The following is a 13,844-nucleotide window of genomic DNA, read 5'->3' as shown; positions in this document are numbered from 1 at the left end:
TTACAGTTGGCTGTTAAAATGAGAAAAATGACTTCTCAAATTACAAATATTGTGTGTAGTTTTGTTTTGTTTTTAAGACTATTAAGCATGCTAAGTTTTATGCACGTATGGCTCCTGGCACAGCAAAGTAAAATGGAAGCAGTATAGAAATCAGCCAACTTTTTAAAAGCCTTGTCTCTAGAAATTAGCCTTGGAATCCTGTGACTTGAAGAATTAGAGTGTGTTTGGATTTTGTATCTGTTACACTCCTCCTTATTCTTATTTCAGGGCATTCTTCCTCATTTGACTTATTTAAATGGCAGATTTAAAGCATTATTTTACAGTAAAAAGAACTCTTAAGAAAGCTTAAGTAAAACGCAGGAGTTTGTGTTCCTCTATTAACAGCCAAAGAAATTGTGGGGAACTTAACTCTGTTTTTGTACTATACTCCTATGAATTAAGGGAGAGGCTGGTTATTGCGTTGTGGATTGGGTTTTATTGGCTTCTAGCCTTTTTGCCGAAGTGTGTCCCTCTGGAAAGTATTTGCTGAAACGTATGGTTGGGGGTTAGCATCAACCTGTCTTGATGCTTAGGTTTTGAAGATTCACTACCCCTATTTCAGTCTATATATATATATATATAAAATAACCAAGAAATGTAGTACAAAATGAAACTGTGGCTGTTTCTGGCACCTGAATAGGAAATCAGGGGTTTCAAAAGCACAGATGGATTCCTGAGAATCTGCGGGCCAGTGGAGACTGTTCCATTAGGGTGAATGGGGCACTGCCCCACCAATCACATTCCGCCCCCAGTCATCCCTCCTGCCTGCCATCTAACTTACAATCAGCTCAAGAGGTGGCCGTGGCTGTCAGCTTCCTCCTCAGTCTCAATTTTGACCTTCTGGAAAGCAGCAGAAGGATGCGGGACAGAACTCGAATTACAGTGGTACCTCGGGTTAAGAACTTAATTCGTTCTGGAGGTACGTTCTTAACCTGAAACTGTTCTTAACCTGAGGTACCACTTTTGCTAATGGGGCCTCCCGCTGCTGCCACGCCTCTGCTGCATGATTTCTGTTCTTATCCTGAAGCAAAGTTCTTAACCCAGGTACTATTTCTGGGTTAGTGGAGTCTGTAACCTGAAGCGCCTGTAACCTGAAGTGTCTGTAACTCGGGGTACCACTGTACTTGTCCCACCTATCATTGCTCTCAAGGTACCCTAACGTAGTGGCCTTTCTGAACATGTGTTGTGGTTTAATACAGCAGCAGGCATTGATGTTATGCTTTTGCTTCGATAATACTGTGATACATACATCCTGTGTGATCAAAAAGGGCACATTTATTGTATTTGTAGCCTCTTGTCTCCCACAACACTGTGGGAACAAATGTCATGGAATTTAGATATGCTCGGGCCACAATAGGAGAGCAAGCAGTGAGTTTCCTGACAGAATTGCTTACTTTTCCAAAACTTATTGTGTTTCTCCACTTGCTGGAAAATGTGAGTGACATCAGCCTTGGGTTTAGTTCCAAGAACCTAAGTTGTTCTGCCAGTAGGTCTTCCTCCCTCTTGAGGGTGTTTTCTAAATATGTGTACTGAAAAATACCCTTTGTTTTTGTGTGTACACTTTCTGTTCTGCAACTTGTCAGAATTTAGTTGTCAACTTCGCAGTTCTTCCTGTGTGCTTTTGTGGTGGTAGTTCATGGTCTGTAAACTGCAGATGCTGCTGTTGTCACAATTTGTCTTTAATATGAGTGGCTGATTGTAAACTTGTTTGTCAGTACTTCCTGGGGTGGTTTGGTTGGACTCCCAAAGCTGGGGAAGGAGGAAGAGGCAATGTCAAAGGAGGGTTTATAAAGGATGTTGGGGCATAGCAGGAAAGCATTTTCCAAAAGAGACTCTCCACTGTTCTTCTTTGATGTTGAGACTTCGAGAGTGGAATTAAATGTAGTGCAATGCTCAGCAGATCTCTGTATCAGGACAAGCATTTCTGCTTGTCTGATGGAGCAATCAGTCCTCTCATTCTCCTGCACACTGTTCCAGGGATTCTCCCACCTGCCATATGGAGAGAAGCCTTGTTGCACTAGTGGAAGTCCTTATGCAAGCTTTGGCTGGCAGGGCTTGTTAGTTGAATCTCAACCATAATTTACATTTTTGTAAGGAGACTGACTCCTGGCACTGCATTTTTGCATTTTACTTGTGAGTTTAGGTAGCCTACCCCTACAAAGCCTAGTGTTCACAACTATTTTCCAATGATAGTTGGAGTGTATATATCACATTTTGACTCCTGTACTGCCTTGGCTACTGCTGTGGTTAATGGTATGACTTCTGTACTGAATCACAAATTATGGGCAAAAACACCATAGAAGTGTTCGAAATTAGCCAGGCACATTTTGCACCAGGCTTTCAACCAGTTTCGATCAAGTGAAGATGCCTGGGTGCCAGGATGGCACTTGACATCTCCACCATCTGGGGATCATTGGATCTGGACTGTTTTCACACACTAATTCCCCATACTGTAGAATTCTACCAGTTTATTTTTTTTCTGCACAGCCAGAATGAATTTTGGGAACCAAATTGCTTTTTTTGTGCAGCCTGAGGAAGAGCAGTCGCCATTAAGAAAAAGTGGACTATCCCTGGATCAAGTGACTTTTCTTGTTTAAATTCTCAAAGCTCTTAACCTAACTCAAGGTTGTCATCTGAACTAGTCAGATGTTTATCTGATTATCAATCACAGTAAGTTCTTCATTTGAAAAATATGACCATCAGGCCCAAAAACGGCAACTAGGCATTCTGTTTTGGCGACTGTAACCTCGGTTTAAGGAGTGATTTGGCGCCTAGCATACATATCTGAGTTTCTAACACTGATCCATATGTCCACCTGTATTCCAGTGTTTATATTCTGCTGTTAGTACCTCTGGAGGAAGTCTTCATTATTTGATTATCACTGGTGGTGGTTTTATGTGTATGCTGCCAAGCAAGTGAATGCAGCTGGTGTTATATCCTTATATGTGGGTTTTGGCTATATTTATATGGAGCCCCTTGCCTTGTGACTTCCTTGCAGACATCTGTTTGCCTTATAGGGGAAATGCCTGACTTTCCTGTCTTGTAGCATTTGTGAAAGGCATAGCATCAGCATAAGGGAACCTGTTAACATAGCAAGCCACCCCTCCATTCCCCTTATAAGCCTGCCTAATGTGCCATCATTTTCAGTAAGAGGACATCGCAAACTCCCCTGCCATTTGCACTTTATCACAGTCTTTGCTATTGACAGATAGTTCAGGGTTTTGTTGCTGAGCGAAGGAGAAGCTTGCTATTCCAGTTTTGTGAGTAGCCTGTAGCAGTGGAAGAAATAAACATAATTGCAGAACAATTGCATAACTGGAGAACAAAAGATCACAGCTGCCATGCTGGTGGTCTGTACCTTGTTGCGCAGGATTCTCCTGAAATTCCATTACTGCAGTGAGCTAATCGAGATTTAACTGGTGTAGACCACACTGTAGCAGCTGTGTCTGGAATCGTGGCAGTATTCTCTGAGTTAGGTCCTGCTAACTGAACCTGGGAGACCAGAAGATGTTTTTGGTCTTAAATATTTATTTGGGGAATGGACATGGTGTGTAGAATGAGGTGGTGGTATCTGTATGCATAGATCTATGCTCTTGGAACAAATTCAGGTTCATTGTGAGTGCAGTTTCTTCAAACTGCCATTTCATTGAACTCCAGGTTGGCTGCCAAAGTCAGCTCTGCTGTGTGACCTACTCAGCGTGTGGAAAATTGTATCTAAGGGGTGGGGGTGGTTTGCACAAAATTGCAAAGCTTCAGTATCTGACACCCTTAACCAATGTTCCAGCCACTGAGCCATGCATTCTGAGTTAGAAAGTTTTGCTCACCCCACAAAGGCTCAGGCTTCAATGATTACTTGACGTCTTAAGAACAAGGAAACGAGTTAATTAAAACATTCCAGCCGCTTAGAATTTTGTGATGGATTTAACATAACCCAGTAAGGCGACAGGCAACCTTTTAATGCTGGGCTTCACTGATACATTGTTACTAGAAAGCCTTCTAAAATTCACCCAAATGAGACCTGAAGCTGTGCAAGTTCAGATCAGCATATAAATAGCTAAGCTACCCTTTCAACCAAAATTTATTTCAAATCTTATAGTTGCTAAGCAACCCTCTGCATTGTCATGGGTTGAGCTGAGATTTTAAGCTAGGGGAGTGTGATGTCGGAAGCTCTTCTCCACTGTCTCAGTTGGTGATGGGCTCTGTCATTTCCCAGAATACCAGTCGCTCTGGGAAAATGAAATGGTGCAGCCGTTGACTGTGCACAGATCATATGAGGGAAGTCTAGCTGCTGAATGTCTTGAAAGAAATAGAGAATGTCTGTTGTAATCAGATTGTCACTGAAGAGTTCTAAGCATAGCTGCATTTAGAACGCCACCATCAACCAAAATAATGCACTAGCCACACTTAAAATTGCGTAGCCATAGAGCAAAGTAGAAACTAGTAATACTGATTAGGCCAATGTTTCCAGATCTAGATGTCATCCTTGGTGTTGAACAAAATGTCTACTACTAACACGGAGCAATTACCGGCTAATAAAATATTAATAGTTACCTGAAACTACGAAGTTTGTGTTGAGGCATCAGGTTGTTGCAAGACAGCTACAATGCACACCACATATTTCAATATATATTTTTGAATTGTGAAAGCTAAAAATATGTTACCATTTTCATATCCAAGCTTAGGCTCACTTTCTCCGGTCTTCTGAACTAGAATGAATTCTTTGCACAATTATAATTACAGTCATTCGTACACATTGTGCTTACTCTTCATGCACAATTCTTTTAAGCTGAGAGTAAGAGAAAGCATTTGGTCTCCTAAGTTCCTCATGCTCTACAATATATTTAGTTTACCTGCCCAGTCTTGTTGTAGTGATCTAGTTTTGTTCTTTTCATAATCCATCTGCTTCCTTTTGAGTCACATAATAAGTATGATGGGGTATTCATGTGCTTTGCACCTTCAGAGGTTCAAAGCCAGCTTTGAAAAAAAGATGCCATTTCCTCTTTAAATACAAACTATAATAGCCTTTGATTCTGCTTTTCAGCTACATTTGGGGCACTGAACAAAATGTGATTAGCACTATAATCCTAGAACCTAGGGTTTTAAGAGTGAATGGTAAGGGCACAGAAAAAGCAACATTTAAATGAATTTAATAAGCTTCCTTCAGATACTGATTCACAGGAATGTTGAGTGCAAGCAAGAGCAGCAGTTAGGCTCTATGTGGAAATAATGCAAAATACATTATGTAAGTAGATTCTGCCGGGGAGCTTATTTCTCTTGTAATCCTGTTCAGAAGCAGAATTTGTTTTCAAATCATGGTGCTTGATTGTCTGAGCTTACCTATTTTGGGCGATATTTGGAAACTCATTGCTCCTGCCAAAATTAAGGTGACTTAAATGGGTGCACAAACAACCTCCTTGGTGTCTTGAATGCAAGAAAAATACTATTAAAATGCTATTTTTTATGGTATGTGTGGCGGGGCCAGCATGACATTTGGTATATCACAATGTGAATGCAGGATTTTGTTAAGGCACTGGGGTGGATTCATCAAGCATTTGGAGAGTGTTATATAAGTTGAGACAGTTACAGTGGTACCTCAGGTTACATACGCTTCAGGTTACAGACTCTGCTAACCCAGAAATATTACCTCGGGTTAAGAACTTTGCTTCAGGATGAGAACAGAAATTGCGCAGCAGCGGCAGCAGTAGGCCCCATTAGCTAAAGTGGTGCTTCAGGTTAAGAACAGTTTCAGGTTAAGTACGGACCTTTGGAACGAATTAAGTACTTAACCCGAGGTACCACTGTATTTAGATGGCTGAAGACAACATAGTCATACTAAGTACTGCAGAATCTTGAGACAGATCATTGCCGTGGAAGTGGGTTTGATATGGAAGCAGCATTAGCCTTTCAGCAACTCATCTGTATTTTGGGAAACAGTGATTTGTCAAAAGCCTCATAAGTGAATTTATGACAGAGTAAGGATTTGAACTCAAATCTCATAGTTAAACTCACAATCTCCATTGAACCAGATGACTCCGTATGTTGGCAGTCTTGATGAACTGCCAGATTAAATCAGTTCAGACCAAGTTCACACCTCCAGTTTTGCACTATTCTGCCATGGAACATGCAGATAGAAATAGGGGCTATCCAGTTGGCAGAATGCTTTTTTTTTTTTGACTGCATTGCGTCAAGGCTGCAATTTTATGACGGCTTTGGGTGTACTTCATATTTGAATGTTCTCCACCAAATGAACTTTCTGCACATGCTGTTTTTCTATGGCATGTGCTTCACTCCCTCCCTCCCCCAGCATGTGTGTTTGTGTATGAGATGTGTGCACTGCAGAGCATTCCAACATTCAGCTGCCCTCCTTCACTGGTACAGCTCAAGGAAAGCATTCCCACCTGTTTCTGCTGACTATATAAGTTGGCCCAGAGTTATGCTTGGTCTTGGAATACCATTATTCTCTCCCCCCTCCCCAATTTCTCTGTTAAATTTGGGAGTAGAAAAGCTGAGCATTTTCAGTAAGTGACAGCTTGGACTGAGTTAGCAGGGGTTTTTTTACATAATAAGTAACTTCATAGTGTTACTTAATTCTACGATGTTATTTAATTCCATGAAGCTACATAACTTGGGCAAGTTATAGAAAATAACCGTTTCTCAGTCCTGGTGGGCAGAGTGTTGATTTTATGCTCATGGCTAATATCAGGTAAAAATGAAATGCCTGTGTTCAGTAGATAAGAGTGTAAATATTGATATTTGATGAATGATCAGACCAGTTCCTCATTTGCACGGAAAAACTTTCCTTAATGCTGAGTGCTTTGTGGTGACATTGAATCGGTTTAGCCCAGCTTTCACCAACTAGGTGTCCTCCAGGTGTTTTGGACTACGGTTTCCATCAGCACCAGCCAGCCAGCACTTGCACTATAGCTGCACAGCCTAGCATGAAGAAGCAACTGCGCAGGTTCCAGGAGAGGAGATGGCAACCACTTTGCTGCTGTGCTAAATCTTGGTTTGGTTTAACATTTTGTCTAAGCCCAAGACAAACCACAAGCTATGGACCATAGTTGATTGTTGTGTCTTCAAAAGCCCCCTTCAAAGTGTTACTTCACACAGCACTTTGAAAAGCACTTCATAGGCCCCTTTGAGCCAAGTCAGGTTTTTACCTGCTCTGTTTTTGACATCATACAACATGAAGTATAGAGCAGCTGGGTGTGTCCTGTCAGAAATGGCCTCTTGGGCCAAAAGGGGAGGCCTGGTGGGCCTAATAATGCCTGCAGGTTGGAGGTTCCCCACCCCTGTAAATAAACCCACCCAGTTTTGACGAAAAATGAAGAAATTGGCATGTGCTTGAGAGAGATCAAGAGACTGATGTGGTTCAGTGCAGCAGAGATTCTTTACTTGCATAAGTGGACAAGAGCAAGGATTTCTCTTCTGCTTTTAAGAATTCATTTGAGTGTGACCTTCAGTTTGTTGCTGTTGTGGTAAACCTGTGTCTGGGCTGTGCCACTTCAGATGGCTGGTAGGCTTCTCACGATTGAATACTCCTCCCAGCTGAATACTAGTGTCTTAGCTGGGTGGGCTTTGTGTGCTAGGCTTTCAACCTTTCTCACTGACTTATAGCTTTGCATATGAAGAGAGAGGTGCAGGAGTTTTGTGTGTGTGTTTGTACAGAGGAGCATCCACTTGCAGTCTGAAGCAGTACCAACTGGACACTGTTTAACCAACTAAGTCAGAACTAGGCATAAATCAATCTGTGCCCTGGACCTCATGCCTGCATGCTGCTGCTGTTGCAGCTGGGTCCCTAGTCTGGCCATTCTAGCCAGTCTGCCATTTTAAGACTCTACGTCCCTTATAGGCAACGGTAGTAATGCTTCTACTTCCTTATTCCTCTCTCAGATCTATTCCTTTAGGGTGAATGCATGTTTCTCTTGAGTAAATTTGTTGCCATGAGAGATGGAAAGGGTATCAGTTTAACAATTCAGCCACCTTCCCTGTTGTTTTCAGCTGCATGTTTGTTCTTCCAGCCCATAGAATCCCCATCTCTTCTCATGACATCTCCATGAAACAGTCCACTGTGAAATAAAGTAAAATGGAACCGAAAAAAGCCCTGATTCTGTAATTGGGCATTATGGGAGAATAATATTGGATACATGTACACAACACAACTGTTCTCTCTGCTTCAAGTGAGGCCCTGAGAATATGGAATGCAAAACAGTTTGTCAGTCTGTGTTCAGGGATTCGAAGGGATTCCAACCCGTGGAGTTTGTCTTTTGGAGTTTTCTGGGTTTTTCTTGAAATGCAGTACCATTTTGGGGGCGATTCAAAGGTTTATGGATGCTGTGACCATGTTCTTTGTTTAGCTGAACTGAGGACATTGCTGTGTGAGTAACTTAATAAAAGGCATTAAGTTCTTAGGCACAAGTATAGTCTGGTAATGGCACATTGCAGTCATTACATGAATGTAGCTATTGTGCTTGGGGAGAGCTATTATTGCAAGGAACAGACCTTGAAAGTCTTTACTAGCCTCTGGGGAAGTACTTTCGAGAGTCGCCTGGAGAGCTTTCACAAGGAGTGAAAATTAGACTCCGAGCCTGCTAGTGCCACATACTGTTGTTGGTAGATACTTGAAATGCCCAAATCATCATCCTTTAATTATTTTAACAACTTGAAGAAAATGCAACGGGTCGTGATCAGCCTTGTAACGGAGCTTTGACATTTGTTCTTCCTTTCTTTCACAGGCTTACGAAAAAAGGTTTCCTACATGCCCCCTCATTCCCATGTTTGTAGGCAGTGATACTGTGAACGAATTCAAGAGCGAGGACAAGGCCATCCACATAATTGAAAGGCGCTGTAAACTGGACGTAGATGCACCACGGCTCCTGAAAAAGGTAGCTGAATAACAATGGTTGGCCTGAATAGATGGGCCTGTATAGCTGTCTGCAAGGCTGCTGCTACTCCAGTTTAACTTTGCCTCTTCCCTTCTCTCAGATTGCAGGGGTTGATTATGTTTACTTCATCCAGAAGAACTCACTGAACAGAAGAGACCGCACTTTGCACATAGAGGCCCACAATGAGACCTTCTCAAATAGGGTCGTCATTAATGAACACTGCTGTTACACGGTGAGTCAAGGCAGGTTGGTGTGGTTTTAGCCTTTGGGGGCCTTCAGTGGAGGTTTGCACTTTGGCTTTTCCTTCAATAAGAAGTTTAATGCTGCACATATTTTGCTGGCATTTTTGAGCTGGGTAACTTGGACAGAATCCCACAACACTGAAATATCAGATCTAGTCATATTTAACATTCTGTGCTCAGGCAGTACAAACATATTGAATAAGTTAGGACTGGCATGTGTTCAGAACACTTCATTTTCATTCTGATTTAAGTCTGCACGGGTGCTAGCAGGTGTTCAGACTCCTACTTGGTAGTATGTAGTGCCAGGGCATAGGATATGATGCAGGTGAGCCGACAAGTTCTTGTCCCAGTGTTTTTTAAACTTGCAGACAGCCATGATTTATTTTTTTAGGAAAAGCAGACAATCAATGCAAGGTAAAGAACTCTGTTGCATGCATAAGTTTCCACATTCTTGCCAACAGGAAAATCTAAATACATGGGGAAATAGGCATATAAATCAAGCCTATGTTCGCTGTCTGCTTTTTTTTCTTTTTCTTTTTCTTTTAAAGAGCTGAAAAAGCTAGAGCTAGCAATTCAGTTTCTTCAGTTTTAGGCTGCTGCTTCTCTTCAGAGAGGTGACAACATCGCAGCAGCCATAAAAACTCTTAGCTGCTAAGAAGAAATAGGAGTAGTGTGTGGCATTTTGAATACTAAAACCCAATTTTAATTCTGGCTGCTAATCCCAAACATTTAATATTCCTCTAGAATTACTTTGAAGGCATCCACCATAATCAGTCATAATTTTCCAAGTAGAATTAATTTAGCAAAGTACAGGAGTTGCCTGCCCAAGTTAAATGTGCCAGATCTCTGCTTTCAGCCTTGCCATATGCAGAGTTATATTAGCCAAATTAATAAACTCCAGTGAATGTAGGAATGCCTAAGTCTGCACAGGAACAGGCTGTTAAATTCCTTATGCCATGAGTTAGACAATGCACAGCAATTCCTTTCTCTGTGGCAGTTTTCAGGATGACTTGTGTGATTTGTGACAGGAATTGAGAAAAGTTGACTTCTGTGATGGTGGAAGCCATGTTGAGAAACTAGCGAAGAGTTGCACCAATAACTTGAATGTGAATACTTGAAATAGTTATGCTGAAATGCAGGGATTACACATGTGTCTTGCCTTTTTGGATCTTGAAATGGGACTAATAACCAAGAGAACTGAAAACTCATAAATGTGAGCTTTATAGAGCCCGCTTAGGTCGATTACTATTTTAAAACCTAAGTCCTTTACCAAAGTACATTGGCAGTCTTAAGCCACTGTGGTTTACATTGCATAATGGTGCAGCTTTAAACTAAAGCTTAGTTGTGTTGTGCATTGGTGAGCACGCCAGTTGGCTGCACTAAAAAAGAACATGGTATGCTGTACTTCAGAATTTCTTGTGATACTTGATCAGATTTCTCACGCTATGTGCCAACCTTTTGTTTTTCAACACCACAGGTGCATCCAGACAATGAAGACTGGACATGTTTTGAGCAGTCTGCAAGCCTTGATATTAAATCTTTCTTTGGATTTGAAAGCACAGTAGAAAAGATTGCCATGAAACAATACACCAGCAATATTAAAAAGGTGAACTTTCAAGTTTGCAACTCCTTGGCCTGCTGGCTCTCGATATTGCAGCTGGAGTGATTTTGAGCCCATTTGGGGTTTGTCCGGCCAGGTTTGGCTTTTTTGGTGGCTGCTCTTGTCCTCTATGAATGGTGCATTCTTATTTAGACAATATTGATTAATCTGCTCTTGTTGCAAATAGAGGAGCCTGCGTGTGCACTGACTTTGTGATTTGACAATTGATTATGCGGTTTCTGGAATGCGTCATAGGAGCTTAAACTCTTTGTTATAACAAAGTAAATAAAGATACTGTTTTGTTTTGTTTTTTATCTCCCTAGAGGCAGTTGCCCAACTGCAAGCATGGCTTGGATTGTCAGTACTTTAAATCATACTGTGCCAAATAGCATGCGGCTTTAGAAGAAGTTTCCCCACAAGAATAGAACAACTTGTCAAAAATAGGAGGTTGCCTAGCTTATTGTGCCCAGGCTTTAACCCGTATGTAGAAGAGATGCTCAGTTGCCTTTGTCAAAAGTGGGAGCTCCATGCTTCCCAGACCAGCTGTATCCATGCTTGGCCAAAAAGCAGTCGGTGGGCAAACACATTGCCCTAGGTCTCCTTGTGACTTTTGAGTTGGTGTAGTTCCTGCCCACCTAGCAGTTCGAAAGCACGTCAAAGTGCAAGTAGATAAATAGGTACTGCTCTGGCAGGAAGGTAAACGGTGTTTCCGTGTGCTGCTCTGGTTTGCCAGAAGCGGCTTAGTCATGCTGGCCACATGACCCGGAAGCTGTACACCAGCTCCCTCAGCCAATAAAGTGAGATGAGCACCGCAACCCCAGAGTCGGCCACAACTGGACCTAATGGTCAGGGGTACCTTTACCTTTAAGTACCATGGAAATGGGTTCATTCTTTTCTAAACTAGTTCATGCTCTAGGGGTGGGTGATGCTGAAATGTAGAAGCATGTAGTGGGGCTCTCACTTTCTTGGATTACATCTTGTTTTACATAAGGAAGAACTAATAGTGCAATTTTCTCTGAAAACATATGCCCAAAGAGAAGTGCATTGACTAAAGAATTGCCTTGTTTTCAAAGGGCAAAGAAATAATCGAGTACTACTTGAATCAGCTAGAAGAGGAGGGAATTAATTATATTCCTCGTTGGAGTCCCCCGGCTAAATTTACGTTTGAACGTGGTGCATCTCATGTAAGGCGACCACTGTCCCCTCCAATCAACATACCTGAAACTACCACCAAGGAGGGACTTAGCCCTAAGGAAATCAACAATTGCAACAATGCATCAGAGCCCACAGCTGGAACACCCGATGGTGCGTTGTTTGCCTGCCCTGTCTGCCTTTTGGGGTTATTTTGTGCGTCTCCATTAATATAACAGCTATAGTTTAAGCAAGGAGTTGGTGAATCTCTATTTCTGTGCTGAACGTCTTCAATTTCTATAGCCAAAATGATTTTAGCCGCACAGCATAAATAGCACAAACAACTGTACACTGATATGTTTTCAGATATAAAATCTGTAGGTTGCATTTTATTAACAGAAACTTTGAGTGGGGGAAAGGCACCCAGTATTGACTAGGGTGATGCCTAGCTGGAGCTGGTGGAAGAAAAACAGCTCAGCTAGTAGCATTTCATTCTTTTCAAACTATGTATTAAAAATGGCAGCTTGCTCTGCAAAAGGACAAGCCAGAGCTTCAACTTGAAGAATGCATACTGAAAGCCATTTGTTAATTGATCCAGCAATCATTGATTCTAATAGCATTTGTGTAAATAATGGTTTCAGACAAGCTGGATGCAGACTACATCAAGAGGTATTTGGGAGATTTGACACCACTTCAGGAAAGCTGCCTCATCAGGCTTCGGCAGTGGCTCCAGGAAACGCACAAAGGCAAAGTAAGTATCTGTCTGCCTGCTTGACTTCCTGTTCATCGGAAAAGTGCACAGCATGCAAGATGGTCTGGCAGCATGTCAATAATCCATCCAAGGGAATGGACATTTTTACATAAGATGGCCTTGGACTAGTTTGAACCTGATACCTTTTAGTTTTTCTGTGTGCTGTAAAGTCTAATCTTTAAATCTACTTCCCAGAGTGCAGAGACCAGATGCTTTTATACTTAAAGAAAACAAAGCTTTGGCTTGGTAGCCTAGATATCCTTTCATATATGCTAAAGGTTATGTATTGTAGAAGCATAAAATTGAAATGTCAACAAATCAACCAGTTTTACTGTGTCCTGCTTGGAGATTGATTTAGTTGCTTGCAAGGAGGCTCCTGTTAACGACATTCCTCCGTTAACCACTGCCATGCCTTTCTCACAGCATAGTTTGAAAGCATGCAAGACTGCACACTTGGGCAGGTGGTCCGTAATTCATGGAACGTTGCACTGAGATTATATGACTAGCATAAAACTAAAGGCCAGTTGGACATGCAAATACATCTTTCCTGCAATACCGCAACAGCCAAATTCCAATTTCCTGTTTTGTTCTCCCCGCCTTCCACAGCAAGTACTTCAAGAGTAAGCTATTTAAAATAAAAGTTAGCTTCAGTTCTAAGTCTGAAGTTTAGGGAGAAAACTTCGCATAGGAGAGAGATGGGCACAACGTGATCCAGGGAATTGTGAATAGCTGTGGCTGCTCAAGGAATGTACCCCACTAGTGGTAAATACGTATTTGTTGCTGTATAGCACACGAAGCCACCCTAAGTTTGAAGGCTGCTTTCCACATAGTAAGTACCTAGCTAAACTCAATTTGAATCCAAAGCTTCCAGCTCCACATTAGAAGCCACATTGTGCCCTGATCTCTTGGGGTGGATGTGCTACTTCAAATGGATTGTGGTTCATTCTAACTTTCCATCATTTGTTTGCAAAATCAATGTAGCACCCCCCCCCCACCTCACCAGCTTGCAAAGTTTCTGTGCCTCTCTGCTCACCAATGTGGTGGTTTGTTCACACCGGCCTGTGCTTTTTGTGTTTCCTTAAGTTTCTTTCTTGCACTTTCCTTCTATCATAAGTCAGCTTGTTCACTCCTACAGCTTCCAGTTTCCATCCAGTATTTAGACATGGTCATTTTCTCTAGCCTAATATTATCTTTAG

The 13,844-nt window shown here is 41.8% G+C and overlaps 1 protein-coding gene across 2 annotated transcripts in view; it reads left to right on the top strand.

The window, feature by feature from the left end:
* The window catches only part of SEC14L1 (SEC14 like lipid binding 1), a 36,457-nt gene that overhangs the window by 8,355 nt on the left and 14,258 nt on the right, over window positions 1-13,844 (top strand). For both annotated transcript variants that reach the window (XM_083597883.1, XM_083597882.1), the window contains exons 3-7: window positions 8,775-8,924; window positions 9,025-9,156; window positions 10,644-10,772; window positions 11,840-12,071; window positions 12,539-12,648. In XM_083597883.1, the coding sequence (XP_083454009.1) occupies window positions 8,775-8,924; window positions 9,025-9,156; window positions 10,644-10,772; window positions 11,840-12,071; window positions 12,539-12,648 (753 nt within the window). The remainder of the gene's footprint in view (window positions 1-8,774; window positions 8,925-9,024; window positions 9,157-10,643; window positions 10,773-11,839; window positions 12,072-12,538; window positions 12,649-13,844) is intronic.

The sequence above is a fragment of the Podarcis filfolensis genome (genome assembly GCF_964270895.1).
Source record: "Podarcis filfolensis genome assembly, chromosome: 2".
NCBI lineage: Eukaryota > Metazoa > Chordata > Lepidosauria > Squamata > Lacertidae > Podarcis > Podarcis filfolensis.
Note: the sequence above shows the minus strand (reverse complement) of the source record. Positions and strands in the feature narration are given on the sequence as shown.